The sequence below is a fragment of the Gekko japonicus genome, unplaced genomic scaffold (genome assembly GCF_001447785.1).
Source record: "Gekko japonicus isolate JY-2015 unplaced genomic scaffold, Gekko_japonicus_V1.1 scaffold3585, whole genome shotgun sequence".
Classification (NCBI taxonomy): domain Eukaryota; kingdom Metazoa; phylum Chordata; class Lepidosauria; order Squamata; family Gekkonidae; genus Gekko; species Gekko japonicus.
In genome coordinates, this window is record NW_015162588.1 from 93,655 (window position 1) to 109,181 (window position 15,527).

Genomic DNA, 15,527 nt, shown 5'->3' on the forward strand with positions numbered 1-15,527 from the left:
TAAGCCCTAGTGTGTCTTCTTGAGAAAAAATAAATATAAGATAGCGTCTTATTTTCGGGAAAACACGGTAGCAGCCTACCTGCCATATTTTGAACTGGCTGAAACTTCTGTACTGTATTAGAAGATAGTTCCCTGCGTAGCCCAGCTGAATGCAATCACGGCAAAGGGATCACTGTCCTCCTATCTTATCCTCCATCTTAAGGCAGGGCCACAGTTAGTGAAAAGCACTACACGTCACAGAGGAGATTTGCTCCTCTATCTGTACCCCAGATTAAAAGTTTATGTTGAACTGACTGTAGAACTAGAGAGTGCTTTTCTCTTTTTTTACTACAAATGGCTGAATTTTGCATTTTTTTCTCCTTTCAGGCACTTTACACTTCTCTCACACAGCTGATGTGTGATTTTCTCTTTCCTTAGCAAGATGTTACAAGAGAGCCGTTAACACATTGCATAAGAAAAAAACTGGAGCAGCTATATCAGGAACACGGCAAAACGGAGAACAATGTATGCTATGATCAGAAGACAGTAACTACTCCTGATCTGACTCAATGGTGTATCTACTAATGGGGAGAAAGCTTAAGAGCAAAAGCATCCCAAGAATAATTTCTTGATTTGTAATTTCTCCGTTCCTGCAAAGGAACTTCATTTTCTGTAAACAGCAATACACAAAAGGTATTATTCTCCATTTCGTAAGGCTCCAGCCTCTGCTATTTTGTCAAAATACAAATACTAAGGAAAAGGTTTATGTACACCACCTGCAGCCTGAGTCAGGTTGGCTCGGAGGGCCTGAATGGTCTCCCTTGCTTTCCGTAGTTCAAACTCCAGGACTGGACAAGGATTGGATTAAACATATACAGGCATCCAACCAAGAACAGGGAAACAAAAAAATGAAATATAAAAAAGCAAGGATGGGTATGAAAATAAAATACAATTTGTATTAAAGACAAAGCATGCAATCTTTATGGGACTCATGAACGCATGCAGCAGAGTTAGACTGAAGCAAACTGGTGAAGGTTTTCCATCATTAGGATCTGATCTTCATAACTTAAGCGGTCTGACAAGGAATGCTATCGGTTTTAGCAAGGCATTGCTGCCGTCTCTACTTTGTTTGGAAAGTTCCCCACGGAGTATGAACGCGCACTAATGTCGAAAAGTTAAAAATAAGAGAGGGTGAAGCTCTATGAGAGTGTCTTGCTCTGAGGGCACACCCTGACGAAGATGCAAATCATGTAAACAGAACGTAATCACCAGCAGTTACAGGGTCTAAAGAGGAAGTGTGCATGTGGCTGCTACTATATTGGAGGCCATTTTGAAATCATCTGATGGGGTGGTGACTATTCTGTGGAATGCGATTTGTGTGGAGCGGCGTACCTAACCTTCAAACGGCTCCACGGGAACATAGTGAAAGGGTTAATTCACTGGTTGAGGTAACACAGGCAACCAGATTACAGACCTTAAACAGTGCGACCATGAAGCCACAAATGAAAATATACTTATTTTTCAGGGAATTACTGAAAATCATTATGTTAGAATATCCCAAGAGACTCAGCTTCAGATCATTATGCAAAAGGTGTGTTTGAAGAGATCGGCTAAATTATAAGGACTGTGTATCTTTGGAAAACATGTACAGAAAACTCCCTTTTCCTGAGGACAATCTTTTGGACACGAGAGTGTATGGAAAAAAGATTCACTCAGTTTGCGGGGTTTTTTTCCTTGTTCAAAAACAGAACGGGGTAGCTAGAGTACATCACATCTACCAAATGGAAGTAAATTGTTTGATGCACAGAATTTTACTGCAGAAATACAAAAGCACAAACTGAGGATCTGATGAAAAAGTGTGGAAAAATTCTGTAGTAGTCAGCAATGCTGATCTGCAAATATTTCTGTGCAACAAAGTCTGATAACAATAGTAGTAAGATACTTTCTCTATTAACATATACTCTATGAAAGGAGCCAGCTCGAGGATAATTTGGTGAGAACCTTTTGGCTTAAAAATACCCAATTCAATCATTCAATTTAGAGTATGTTAATTTAAGAATAACAGGCAGTTCTTGGTTTAAAAGCTATAAAAGTGTTGGGCCACAGAACAATTGCAGATCAGAAATGCCCTGCAACAGGATGATAAAAATGTTTTTAAAAAAATCAGCAAGAACACAAGCCGTAGAGAAGGTCAGAAACTCCACTAAGGAAACTGAAGCAAGACATATCACTGAGGGCACAGAGAGTCAGAAAAGCCATATTACACCAACCCATGTCAGACAGCAAACTATTTTTAGGGCCCTGTTAAGACTCAAACACAGCGAACAGCCATTTGTGACTGTAACTTGGTTTTCCTGTTAAAACAGTTTACTCTGCTGCATGGTTTCTCTTTTGACATTCTAGCATCTCCCAAGCATCTAGTGGGCTCAAAATTATCACAGTTGACCCATGGTTGTAGTAAAAACATAAGCTCTGAAGAAAAACAGAGTGAATGTTTTTATTTACAAAGTAGGAGCCGTTTTAATTTCTTTCAGGTAAAAAAACAAGCTGCAGCGAAAGTAAACGGCGCTTTGAATGAAGACTGAGGCTCTATAACTGGTCTTATGGGTTTGGCCAGCAGCCTGACTTCAGAAGTAAAAAAAAACACAAAGTTTTGTCACGCCTCAAAAACACATCGTGCATCTGAAGTAGGGTGTAGTTCACAAAAGCTTTCACAACAACATATTTGTTAGTGTTCAAGGTGTGACATTAACACAGCAACCACCTCTGAAATTTACAGCACAAGGTACACTCCCATTGCAAGGCATACTTGAAGCACTTAAATTTCTTGGCAGCAGGTGTCCTTTTGTGGTAATCTCTGAAAACGTATTGGTTGGAACATCTAAAGTCAGTACTCCAACAAATACAAATCCGTGTCTCAGTTTAAAACTGCATTTTATGGGTCAGAAACAAATGCCAGGTGGGCTAAAACACCTGAATGTCCTACCAAACTGGTCAGGTCAAAGATTCACTAAGCCTGGAAAGTCTTCCATCTCAGTCCTGCACATGTTATGGGGAAGCACACGAGCCAGAGACTAAACGTGGCTCAAGACTGGTATGAACAAACTGCAGCTCATTAGAGACATCTGAATACAGCTTAAGAACGGGATTTCTATTTTCATTTGAAATGCCGGGTCAGAAGTGTGTTGGTTACAGAAGCGGCAAGAGGGTACTGAATTCAACATAGAAATATGAATAAATAACAACAAAAAACCTTTGCTGAAGATCTTAATCTGTGTGCTAAATGGCTTTTTGAAAGCCAGTTTTATATTAAAACCCTCTGGCTCTTTTCCAATTAAAATTTATTCAAATGCTTCTTCAATTTTCTTCCGGAAATCAAATAAGCAGTATGCATATAATTTGTTTTATGGAATTCAGGTTGTCAAATAGATTGTGTCTGAGTTCCCAGCATTCACAATCTAATGTCAAGGAGCTTGCCAGAAATTTTAGCGCTTCAACTATCTCACATTTATGAATGAAGGCAGTGAAACTTTAAATACCACAGAATTTGGTCATGGAGGGGAGGAGATATCAAATACATGGTTTTAAGAATATTTTTGAAGTTTTAAAGCCAAAGGAGACATTTACCTGAATGACCAGTTTGGTGTAGTGGTTAAGTGAGCGGACTCTAATCTGGGAGAACAGGGTTTGATTCCCCACTCCTCCACCTGCAGCTGCTGGATGACCTTGGGCAAGTCATAGTTCTGACAAGAGCTGTTCTTGAAAGGGCAGTTCTGGAAAGAGCTCTCTCAGCCCCACCTACCTCACAGGGTGTTTGCTGTGGGGAGGGGAAGCTGCTCTGAGACTCTGAGTGAAGGGCGGGGTATAAATCCAATCTCCTCCTCCTCCTCCTCCTCCTCCAGACTATTACATGATCAGAGAAGATGTCCTACTATACTCCAGACCAAAACCATAATGCAAAATGCAAAGTTACTGTAGCTCACAGAACTTTTCTAATACTTTGCTCATATGTTAGCAAAAGGGGGAAAAAATCAGTGTTTCAGGCTTGCAATAGCAGGTTGAAAACCAGAACAAAATACTCAGGAAAAGTTTGGGATGAATATCCCCAGGCGTCTTATCATGTGCAGACTGCCTCAACACACAGGGTTTTTTCCTACTGATCAGTGGCCAGATTAGTCTAAAACGTGACCACAATCGTGCACAAAATGTGTTTATCGAAGTTGTTAGAGCAACAAAACCCTTTTATAAGATCTAATCCATCTTTATGACCCTTCCTGAATGTGTAGCTCAGGAGGCCATAAAGCTTGACGGTAAAGCAGATAACAGCTGTTTCAGAGGCACTGCTCCGCTCTGGACTGCTGAGCCGACCCCATTAGGCAGTCTACAGATTTCTGAACCAATTATTGGTTTGACACGAACACACTTGAAAAGAATGTCTAATTCAGAGTTTCACAAAACTGAATTCTGGACTTGCAAGAAGATTAATTCAAAATTCTATTAAGTTATACCTCATGCCAGGGGTGGAATTTATCCTAATCGCTCAAAAGCTTTTCGGGATCAACCAAGAAACCATTTATTTAACATAGAACACGCTGTAATATCATTCTAATTTTTCTTGTTTATAAAGGGCTGGATCCTAAGCAGTGTTCCCTCTAAGTTGAGTTAGTGTGAGCTAGTTCACAGTTTTTTAGCCTCCAAGCTCACACATTTTTGTCCTAGCTCAGGAAGGAGGGCTTCAGAGCAAACTAATTGATGCAGTAGCCAAATCGCTCGCTCACAACTTTAATGCCAGTAGCTCACAAAGTAGAATTTTTGCTCACAAGACTCCACAGCTTGGAGGGAGCATTGGTCCTAAACCTTCATCCACTCACATGAGATTTACACCAACACCCCCCCACACACACTTGTATCCCATGCTGTACTTGGGGGTCCACTGACTCCCAGTGTAGCTGTAATTCAGGGAGTGCAGCGGGCTGCAGCGAAAAGTGAGAGGGGGGGAAGTGTATTCTGTCGGGATGCAATACATGCGCTTCGGCCCCTTCAAGAACTAGGCGTGGTACTACCCAACTGTTGGACATCTTCTGTTTCTCCTTTTGAGAATTGTCACTGAAAGAAGAGCCATGATGGATTCATTGTCTCAGTGGGAGATTTTAAAAACCTTACTTGTTGCTTTCCATTACAGAAGGATATCACGAAATAGCACCGATTTGAATAGCCACTCAAAACGTTTTTAAAGCATTAAGACTAAGATGCATTGTGGAGGAATAAATAATGATATTCAACTGAGACAGTTTTTCCTCTTATCTGAAACGTTACTTACCAGCCACCCGTTCATCTGTCTCCCTGTTTCCATCATCTGAGTACCTTGCGAAGTCTAAAGAGTCAAGGGTGCTAATGCTTCCGGCACGATCTACAAAAAGAAAGTTTTTTTTTAAATAGGTAAGGTCATCACCCAAAGAAGGTCCCCCACCTTGAGTGGAGAGCCACATTGTGCAGCTTGAGCTTTGGTACTTCTGCTATAGCAGTTCCCACACTGAGGAAACTAGCTACAAAAAGTAAAGAACTGAAAACCTGACAGCCAGCTAGCCTAAATTTCCTTAAAGCACACGTTACTTCTCTGTTATATGCCTGCTCACCTTTTCCCACAGAAAGGATTCTACTCTGATGGGGAACAGTGCAACGAAAGTGATCCACATTAGATAAGGCAGGGGCTATAAAGGACTACAGTTGCAAGAACTGTTCTGAGGACAGCTGTAAGGGGAGTTTCCCAACAGGCCAGAAGGAAGTCAAGGGAAAGCAGAGTAACAAGGAAACAGGAGCAGGGTTCCCTCTAAGCTGAGCTAGTGTGAGCCAGCTCACAGCTTTTTAGCCTTTGGCTCACACATTTTTTTGTCTTAGCTCAGGAAGGAGGGCTCCCGAGCAAACTAATTGATGCAGTCGCCCAATCGCCTGCTCACAACTTTAATGCCAGTCGCTCACCAAGTAGAATTTTTGCTTACAGGACCTTAGAGGGAACATTGGACAGGAGTCACAGGGGGGTGTGAACAAAAAGGACCACCTCAAATGACAGCGTGCTCCATTGCAGGATAATGCTTCTCATTTAACAGCATCTGTAACTTATACAAGTAACTTATACAAGTACCCAGAATTGAACTTTATTTGTCTTGTAGGTGCCACTGGACTCAAGCCTCACCCCAAAATCTGTTTTTTTAACTCCTGTATTTGTATGCTAATTTACAGACGTTTTCTTACATCCAGTCTCAGCTATAACCACCCAGTACTTATGCATCTTGACTCTAAATGGCCCTTCCTGACAAAAACCCCCCCCCCAATACGTTAATGGTTGAGGAGGTTCTGTTCCACTGCATTTGAGGAAGTGTGCTTGCATACAAAAGCTTATTACTTAGTATACCTTTATCCCATCTTTCCTCCAAGGGACACGGGGTGGCACATACGGTCCTCTATTTCTTCATCCTAGCCTCATAACAAACTTGGGAGGTAGGTCAGGTTGACAGAGAACAAACCGGTCCAAGGCCCCCCAGTAAACATCACGACCCGCAGTAATCTGTAGCCTTGACTCCTCAGTCCTGAAGCAACATCCTACACCCTACACCGCACTGCAAGAAAGGCGTTCCAAAGCACAGGCACACAGCCAAGGCAGACCCATCTCTATGGTGTGTGCGGTGTGGCCTCTGTCGATGACCTCTATTGGCAGACAGATCCATATAGGAGAAGGCGATCCTTTAGAGATTACATAGGGCCTTACAGGTCACCAGCAGTTTGAGTTGATCTTGGAAGCAAATCAGCAGCCAGTATAAATATTTTAAGACTAGCGGGATGTGTTCACTGTGCATTACATCTGTACCCTGTTTCCCCGAAAATAAGACCTACCCAAAAAATAAGCCCTAGCAGGATTTCTATGCATTTGTGGTATAAGCCCTAGTGTGTCTTCTTGAGAAAAAATAAATATAAGATAGCGTCTTATTTTCGGGAAAACACGGTAGCAGCCTACCTGCCATATTTTGAACTGGCTGAAACTTCTGTACTGTATTAGAAGATAGTTCCATGCGTAGCCCAGCTGAATGCAATCACGGCATAGGGATAACTGTCCTCCAATCCTCCATCTTAAGGCAGGGCCACAGTTAGTGAAAAGCACTACACGTCACAGAGGAGATTTGCTCCTCTATCTGTACCCCAGATTAAAAGTTTATGTTGAACTGACTGTAGAACTAGAGAGTGCTTTTCTCTTTTTTTACTACAAATGGCTGAATTTTGCATTTTTTTCTCCTTTCAGGCACTTTACACTTCTCTCACACAGCTGATGTGTGATTTTCTCTTTCCTTAGCAAGATGTTACAAGAGAGCCGTTAACACATTGCATAAGAAAAAAACTGGAGCAGCTATATCAGGAAAACGGCAAAACGGAGAACAATGTATGCTATGATCAGAAGACAGTAACTACTCCTGATCTGACTTGATGGTGTATCTACTAATGGGGAGAAAGCTTAAGAGCAAAAGCATCCCAAGAATAATTTCTTGATTTGTAATTTCTCCGTTCCTGCAAAGGAACTTCATTTTCTGTAAACAGCAATACACAAAAGGTATTATTCTCCATTATCAGGACTGTAAACTACTGAAACAGTACACCAACAATAATTGTGTGCAGGATCTCATTAGCAATGTTCCCTCTAAGCTGTGGAGTCTTGTGAGCAAAAATTCTGCTTTGTGAGCTACCAGCATTAAAGTTGTGAGCGAACGATTTGTCTGCTGCATAAATCAGTTTGCTTTGGAACCATCCTTCCTGAGCTAAGACCAAAATCTGTGAGCCGGAGGTTAAAAAAATGTGAGCTAGCTCACACTAACTCAGCTTAGAGGGAACATTGCTCATTAGCATAACTCATTAGCATAACTTATTTGCATATGCCACACCCCCTGACATCACCGGAAGTGTGTCAGAAGGCAACACCCACTGCTCAGACTCCACTGGACTGTTTTGGTTTGCTAGCTATTGGGGGGGGGGACGTGCAGATCTGTCCTCGCGGAGGAGGGAGAGCTTGTACCTGAACGAAACTTGGTCTTAAAGGTGCCACTGGACTGTTTTGGACTGGGGGGGCGGGGGGGGGGCTCTGCAGCTTACTTGGCTGCTTCTTGCTCTGACTGAGGGCTGCTGGGAGCAGGGGGTGGGCCTTGTTGCATGTGCCCGCCCCCTGGGCTCTTTACTGCCGGAGCTCTGCTCCTGTGCGCTCCTGCAGGAAATGACCCCTATATATTCTGACAGTCCATTGGGTTTTTTAAAACATTAATACAAATTCTAAATGCAATGATAACTAACAACCCCTCTGTTCCCCTGGATCTTAAATGAGTTCCTGACTCCACTTTCTCTAGGAACTCAGATGGGTCTAGAAGATGAAGACGGAGCATAATCAGCTTTCATCTAGAAGAGTTTATTCCTTTGTTACATGTACCCTGCTCCTATAATATATTTATGTGTCTTCAGTGCCAGGGTGTGGTCCGGCGAAAGCTCAGGATCAGATCAGAACGGGGATGGGAGACAAACAATGCAGTTCTAAGGAGAGTTACACCCTAAAGGCACAACTCTGCTTGGGATTGCACTCCAAACCACCTGTGAACTCTACATTTTTTTACTCTATCACGTAAGAAGGAGAAACTACGGATAAAATAGGCATATGCCACAGTTCTGGTGTTAATCTGAACGCCTACATTCTTCCATGGCTCAACATTCGATAGTCTTAGGACAGTTTCTGCAAAAGAACACCAAATTCTCATTTTCTTGGTCTACAGGTCATTTTGTCAGCCAGGGCTTGAAATCATTTTATGATACTCCACACACTTACTCCAACCACATCTTAATGCTATTACCCATGAGAGAGGAAACAGCCTCATTTCTGAGAGGTAATACGCCAAGTCATAAAACACTTTAAAGCAAAATGCATTAAAGAGTTTTAATTATTTTGTTTAATGAAAGAGGAAGGGCTGTTTAAAAATGTTTACAGTAGTTCCCAAAACCGCCCCTACAATACTCTGCTTTAGAATTACACTGCTAAGTATTAATTGTACAGCAAAGCTACTGAGAAATGGACAAAATAAATCTTCATAAAAGAACTCTAATGCTTGGATGGTACAAAAGTAAGAAACATACATTTTATTTTGGGTCTTGTCAAAGTACAGCCATTCTTGTGAAGAGAAAAAAAGCTCCGTTTTCAATAGCCAGATTTTTTAAAAAAGATGCTGTAATTAAATGATATAAATCAGTATCTGTCTACCCCATCTTTCTAGTACGACTGCAAGATGAGGGTGCTCTTCACCCACTCCCTTAAGAAAGACAGGACATACAGAGGTGCTATATGGAAATAGTGGGAAAGCTTAGACAGACTTTATCGCTTCTGCTAGTCTGCACTTCTTTCCTCACACACACACGCACAAAGTACATATGCACAGATGCTGCTGTCACAATGTACAGAAAGCCTTGGTGTACAACACTACACACCAACTGGGGGAGGTAACAGCAACTATAGTACTGTGCTTGTATTTTGCTTAGATGGAAACAGTGCAGTAGTGGTAGCTGCCCATTTGCGGCCATGACATAAGTAAAGCAGTGGTGACAAGTTAGGGGAACCAGTACAAGAACATTTGCTAATCAGCTCTCCACTGGGGCAACTGCTGTTCATCCTAGGTAACTAGGCTGCTTTTAATGCAGCTTTATTTTAACAAATAAACTGGAAGAGAAATCAAACACTCCTACATGGAATGCTGTTACCTTTCCACCAAAGTGGTACCTATTTATGTATTTGCAATTTTTTGTTTTTGAACTGCTAGGTTGGCAGGAGCTGGGGGCCAGAGACGGGAGCTCACTCCGTCATGCGGCACTAGGGTCTCAGCGTCTTTAACCTCTGAGCTCCTATGCAGTAACTTTAACCCAAACCCATTGTCTTCTGCTCAGGATCTACAACTTCTAAGTCCCTTTTGAAATACTAAATTGGACTATATTTAGAGAAAATCTTAGTAGCTGTATAACTCTGATAGGTTTAAAGAACACCTTATTAAGGTAAGAGAACTACTAAAACACACTACATACAGTGAAAGTTTTCATTATTACTTTTTGTAAAGTGACTCAATTGGTCAATTTTGTGACATAGTGGTTGGGGTAGACATTTGTACATTTTATTTATTTACTAAAGCAAATATGTCCCACCCTTCCTCATGGTTCAAGGCTGCTTACAATAATGCATACGTATGAATGTGTACAGAAATTTCCCACAAAGCATGGATCCTTATTAGGAGATTGGCCTATTTCTCTCAAAACCAAGTTACAACACTTTCACTATACAATGGCAAATTTGCTGGAGCCAAGAAGAGTCGCTATCAAAATGGCATTAATGCACAAGTTCTTGCCAACAAAGATATAAGCCTGAATGCCATATAGAACATACATATAGACCGTCCTAACAGAAATATTTCTACAGTTATGTACTTGATAAACAGAAGTTACTGAAACATTTTCAGATCTCTTCCCCATTTCCACATGTACCACACAGTCGTCATCTGACACATACTTTTCCAGGACTGCTCATTTCCCAAACATCACTGTGTGGCAACCACACGTCCATGTTTCAATGCTGTTTACGCTCAGAATGGGTCACTTAGAAAGCCACCTCCAGCACGACAAAACCATACAGCTACTGTTGCCAATTAATGAATCAAAACATCACTTCAACATGGTTTTTACAGCAGGTTTTTTTTTTTTAAAATAAAGTAGTGTATGAATCAAAAAGAGTTCCCTGTGTCCCTGGCTTGATGCCTCAGCATCAAAGACGGAAGCCAACTTTTGCCTCCTCCAGAAGGTAAAACATGATTCAGAAAAATTCCAGCTGACAGCAACACTAATCCTTGTGAAGCAAGACCCACAAGACCAGAAGGAGTAGCTTCACTACCATTCTTGTCCAAAGGCGCATAGCAGCATTCTTGTCCATAGGCGCATAGCAGCCTATGTTCCTAAGATGTGTGGGGCTTGCAAAGTTCAATGATCTGAACATGTGCAGTGACCTATAAAGGGCTGGTAACACCAAAAGGTAAGCCAAGTGTATGACGAATGAAGATGGTCACTACTTAGAAGCTATACTTTTTGACTGGTGATTGTAGGTGTTCAGTACTGACATAAAGCATGCTATTGACACAGGCTGCAATCCTAAGGACACTTTCCTAGGAGCATTTCATCATAACCTGCCTCACAGGATTGTTGCTGTAAGGTTAAAATGTAGGCAAGGAAAATGATGCAAAGGAAACCAAAGCCAGAGAGAAAAAACATAATAGAACAACAACAAAATTACTCAAGCTCAGAGGGTATGTGGAGGTTGCCACTCTGAAAATGAACCCTGTGGCTTCTAGGAAGGACCCTTACAGAAAAGGGAAGAGAAACTAAACCAACCCAGCAAAAACCTCCAAAGGAAGTTTAGAAAACTAGTAAAGGGCCAAAAGTTACAAACGTATGGACAAAAGTAAACGTGTTTATTTCAAAAACTTACACAGACCTTGTAGGGGCCCAAATAAAGCCTCATAAAATAATCAAAGTGACAAATCCACAAAAGGAACCATATATGACCTGACGCGTTTCGGCCCACAAGAGCCTTCCTCAGAGGCCAAACAGTACAGAATACAACATGCAACCAGGGCCCTGTTACACTTTGCAAGGCAGTAAGAAATTGGTAAGAGGACCAAAAATGGAATGTTCCAATCTGGAACTGAATGACACACACAAAAACATTTTTTTATGTTGCTGAAGGCTTTCCTGGCCAGAGTTCATTAGCTGCTGTAGATTTCCCGGGTTGTGTGGCCGGGGTCTTGGCATTGTAGGACCTGATGTTTCGCCAGTAGCTGTGACCGGCATCCTCAGAGGTATAACACAGAAAGATGGAGTACTCTCTGTGTCAAGGGGAGAAGAAAAGACCTTGACACAGAGAGTCCTCCGTCTTTCCGTGTTATACCTCTGAGGATGCCGGTCACAGCTACTGGCGAAACGTCAGGTTCTACAATGCCAAGACCACGGCCACACAACCCGAAAAATCTACAGCAACAAATAAACATTTTTGTTTGTTTGTGGGGCCACCCATGTATCTGGCCTTGCGTCAGACGCGGTAGTAATAGTGCCGATATGTACCTTCCAGTTTAGGTCCTCTGAGTACAAGTAAGATCACCTGATCAGGGCCAACGTGACATCAGTATGTCCTAGGAAGGAGCCAGGAGAAGGAAGCGGGGAAGGAAGGAAGCACACAGGGAGATCAGCCACAGGCAGTGTTCCCTCTAAGCTGTGTGGGGTCTTGCAAGCAAAAATTCTACTTTGTGAGCTCCTCCTGGCATTCAAGTTGTGAGCGAGCGATCTGGCTCTTGCATAAATTTAGTTTGCTCCGGAGTCGTCTCTTCCTGAGCCAAGGCAAAAATGTGTGAGCTGGAGGCTAAGAAAACTGTGAGCTGGCTCACACTAACTGAGCGTAGAGGGAACACTGTTCCGGAGCCCTCCTTCCTGGGCCAAGGCAAAAATGTGTGAGCCGGAGGCTAAGAAAACTGTGAGCTGGCTCACACTAACTGAGCGTAGAGGGACCACTGCTCTGGAGCCCTCCTTCCTGCGCCAAGGCAAAAATGTGTGAGCCGGAGGCTAAGAAAACTGTGAGCTGGCTCACACTAACTGAGCTTAGAGGGAACACTGTTCCGGAGCCCTCCTTCCTGGGCCAAGGCAAAAATGTGTGAGCCGGAGGCTAAGAAAACTGTGAGCTGGCTCACACTAACTGAGCGTAGAGGGAACACTGTTCCGGAGCCCTCCTTCCTGGGCCAAGGCAAAAATGTGTGAGCCGGAGGCTAAGAAAACTGTGAGCTGGCTCACACTAACTGAGCGTAGAGGTACTGCCCCACAGAACTATTGAGCCCGTATATTCTGTGTTCCTTAACCTTTCGGACCTGTGAGTACAAACGGATGTTGATCTTAAACAGGACTTTTTTTTTTGTAGAAAAAGCCCTGGGGGAACTCATTAGCATAATAGGCTACACACAACAGCCATGAGCATAATAGGTCACACCCCAACAGCACAGCTCATTAGCATATTAGGCCACACCGCACGACTTCCCTTGGCTTGCCCGGGCAAGTTGGCCCTTGGACAGGCTGGGGAAGGCACGGGGGGGCATTTAAACACCTCCCCGATTCAGCCCCCCCAGGCCTGCACACCTCGGAGTCACCGGGGTGTGTGTGTCGCACTCCAGGCCTTCCCTCTGTAGCCATGCACACAGAGGTTTTGGCTGTAGTGGGCGTGGCCAACTCTGAAGCTAGCCGAAACTCTGTTCCTGTGCGTTCCTGCCCCAAAATAGCCCTGATTAAACATTCCCAGGATACCATATTCAAAAAGTTTGCTTCAGATGGGCGAAGCCTGCTGCAGCAGAACATATCGGGGAGGTGCTCCAGGTCCTACCTGGAGGCATGTCACAAGTCTGGTGTTCCTTCGGGGCCTCCCAATCAAATACTAGCCAATTTTGACCTACTTAGCTTCTGAGGTCTGACGAGATTGGGCTAGCCTGGGTTATCCAGGTTAGGACCCTAGAAATCTAGAGCCACAGATTAGAGACAGCTTCTGTTAAATACTGGGTTCCATGGAAGGTCTGACCCCAAGCTTAGTGATCAGCTCTCCTTTATTAGTGATTCAGCGAGAACAAAAAGAAGAAGAGGAGATTGGATTTATACCCCGCCCTTCACTCGGAGTCTCAAAGCGTCTTAAAAACTCCTTTCCCTTCCCCTCCCCACAATAGACACCCTGTGAGGTAGGTGGGGCTGAGAGAGCTCTTTCGAGGGCTGCCCTTTCAAGGACAGCTCTTGTCAGAAATATGGCTTGCCCAAGGTCATCCAGCAGCTGCAAGTGGAGGAGTGGGGAATCTAACCTGTTTCTCCCAGATTAGAGTCCGCGTACTTAACCACTACACCAAACTTGCAAAAAGCCAGGGCAACTGCCCTGTTTAAATAGCATGCAAATCCACCCACTTCCCCAAACAGCTACTAACGATAGGCCATTGTCAGAACCATCAATTCCTCAATGCCCACCTCCAGAGTTGTGGTGGGCTATTGTTCTAGAGATTCAAGCTCAGCCAGTCTCTGGTAGAAACAGTCCTGGGATGTTCCAGTCCCCCAGTGCAACATAACAGCTTCCTTTGGCTGGAGAAAGGCTTCAGATTTTCCTGAGTGAAGTGGTAGGATAGGTGGCATGAGCCACCCATGGGTCTGAAATGGTTGCTTGTTTCCACTCCGAGAAGATATGGCGGGGTGACAAATGGATTCATTCTCCTTTGACCAAGAGGCTCCATTCAGATATAGCCAGGGCTATTTTTGGGCAGGAACACACAGGAACGGAGTTCCGGCTGGCTCCCAAGTTGGCCACGCCCAGCAGGAACTCATTAGCATAACAGGCCACACCCAACAGCAGAAACTCATTCGGATTGGCTACAATTAGGGGTGTGTGGCCTAACATGCAAAAAGCCCTGGGTTTTGACAACAAACAAGGTAAAGAGAATAAGAAGCAAAAGGTGGGAGTGGCTGGATGACCACATTTCTGGTAACATGGGGGTGTGGCCTAATACGCAAATGAGCTGTGCTGTCAGGGGTGTGGCCTAATATGCTAATGGGTTTCTGCTGTTGGGTATGGCCTGTTATGCTAATGAGTTCCTGCTGGGCTTTTTCTACAAAAAAAGCCCTGGATATTGCACTCCATGCTTTACCAAGATAAAGTGGCTCTTTGTTGCAATCTTACAGCAATCTGCCCCAGAAAGGCCTAGAAAGGAACAAACCTCTCTCAACCGTTCCTCTCGAAGGTGATGGAAAAGTTCTTCAGCCTTCACAAACAGGCTTTCAGACTCACTGCCGACGGTGGTGTTTTTGACCACTTCCCTCCTTCGCGAGGCCTCTTCTTTACCTCAAGCGTTTCTTCTGTTTTCTCCCCCCAGCTGTGTAAATCCATCTCTTGGAGGGTAAAAGCCTCTCACTTTAAACCGTCACGGGCTGGCTTGCCAAAATGTGACACTCCGATCAGGTGAAAAGGCAGGATGCGTAGAAAATGTTGTTTTTTTAATTTCTGAAGAGTGCACCAAATAGGAACTCAAACGCTTTCAGAAACAATAGAACGAAGTTTTGAGTCCAGTGGCCCCTTTAAGACCAACACAGTTTAATTCTGGGTATAAGCTTACGTGTTAGGGATGCCAGCCTCCAGGTGGGACCTGGGGATGATTACAGTGAACCTCCAGACTACAGAAATTAGTCCCCCTGGAGAAAATGGCTGCTTTGGAGGGTAAAGTCTATGGCATTGTACCCCACTGAGGTCCCTGCCCGCCCCGGGCTCCATTCCCCAAATCTCCAGGAGTTTCCCAACCTGGATCTGGCAACCCTGCCTCCATCCCCTGCCAGTGGCTGGAGGCACCTGGCAATCCTATTTTGTGTACATGCACACGAACGCTTATACCCAGAATGAAACTCTGTTGGTCTTAAAGGCAGGGGTCATTTCC

At 43.7% G+C, this 15,527-nt stretch overlaps 1 protein-coding gene across 1 annotated transcript in view; it reads right to left on the reverse strand.

Moving 5' to 3' along the window:
* Window positions 1-15,527, reverse strand: part of KIAA1468 (KIAA1468 ortholog) — a 114,225-nt gene that overhangs the window by 84,937 nt on the left and 13,761 nt on the right. The window contains exons 2-3 of the mRNA XM_015406457.1: window positions 5,300-5,389; window positions 756-827 (exon numbers count right to left, since the gene is read on the reverse strand). Coding sequence (XP_015261943.1) covers window positions 756-827; window positions 5,300-5,389 — 162 coding nt within the window. The remainder of the gene's footprint in view (window positions 1-755; window positions 828-5,299; window positions 5,390-15,527) is intronic.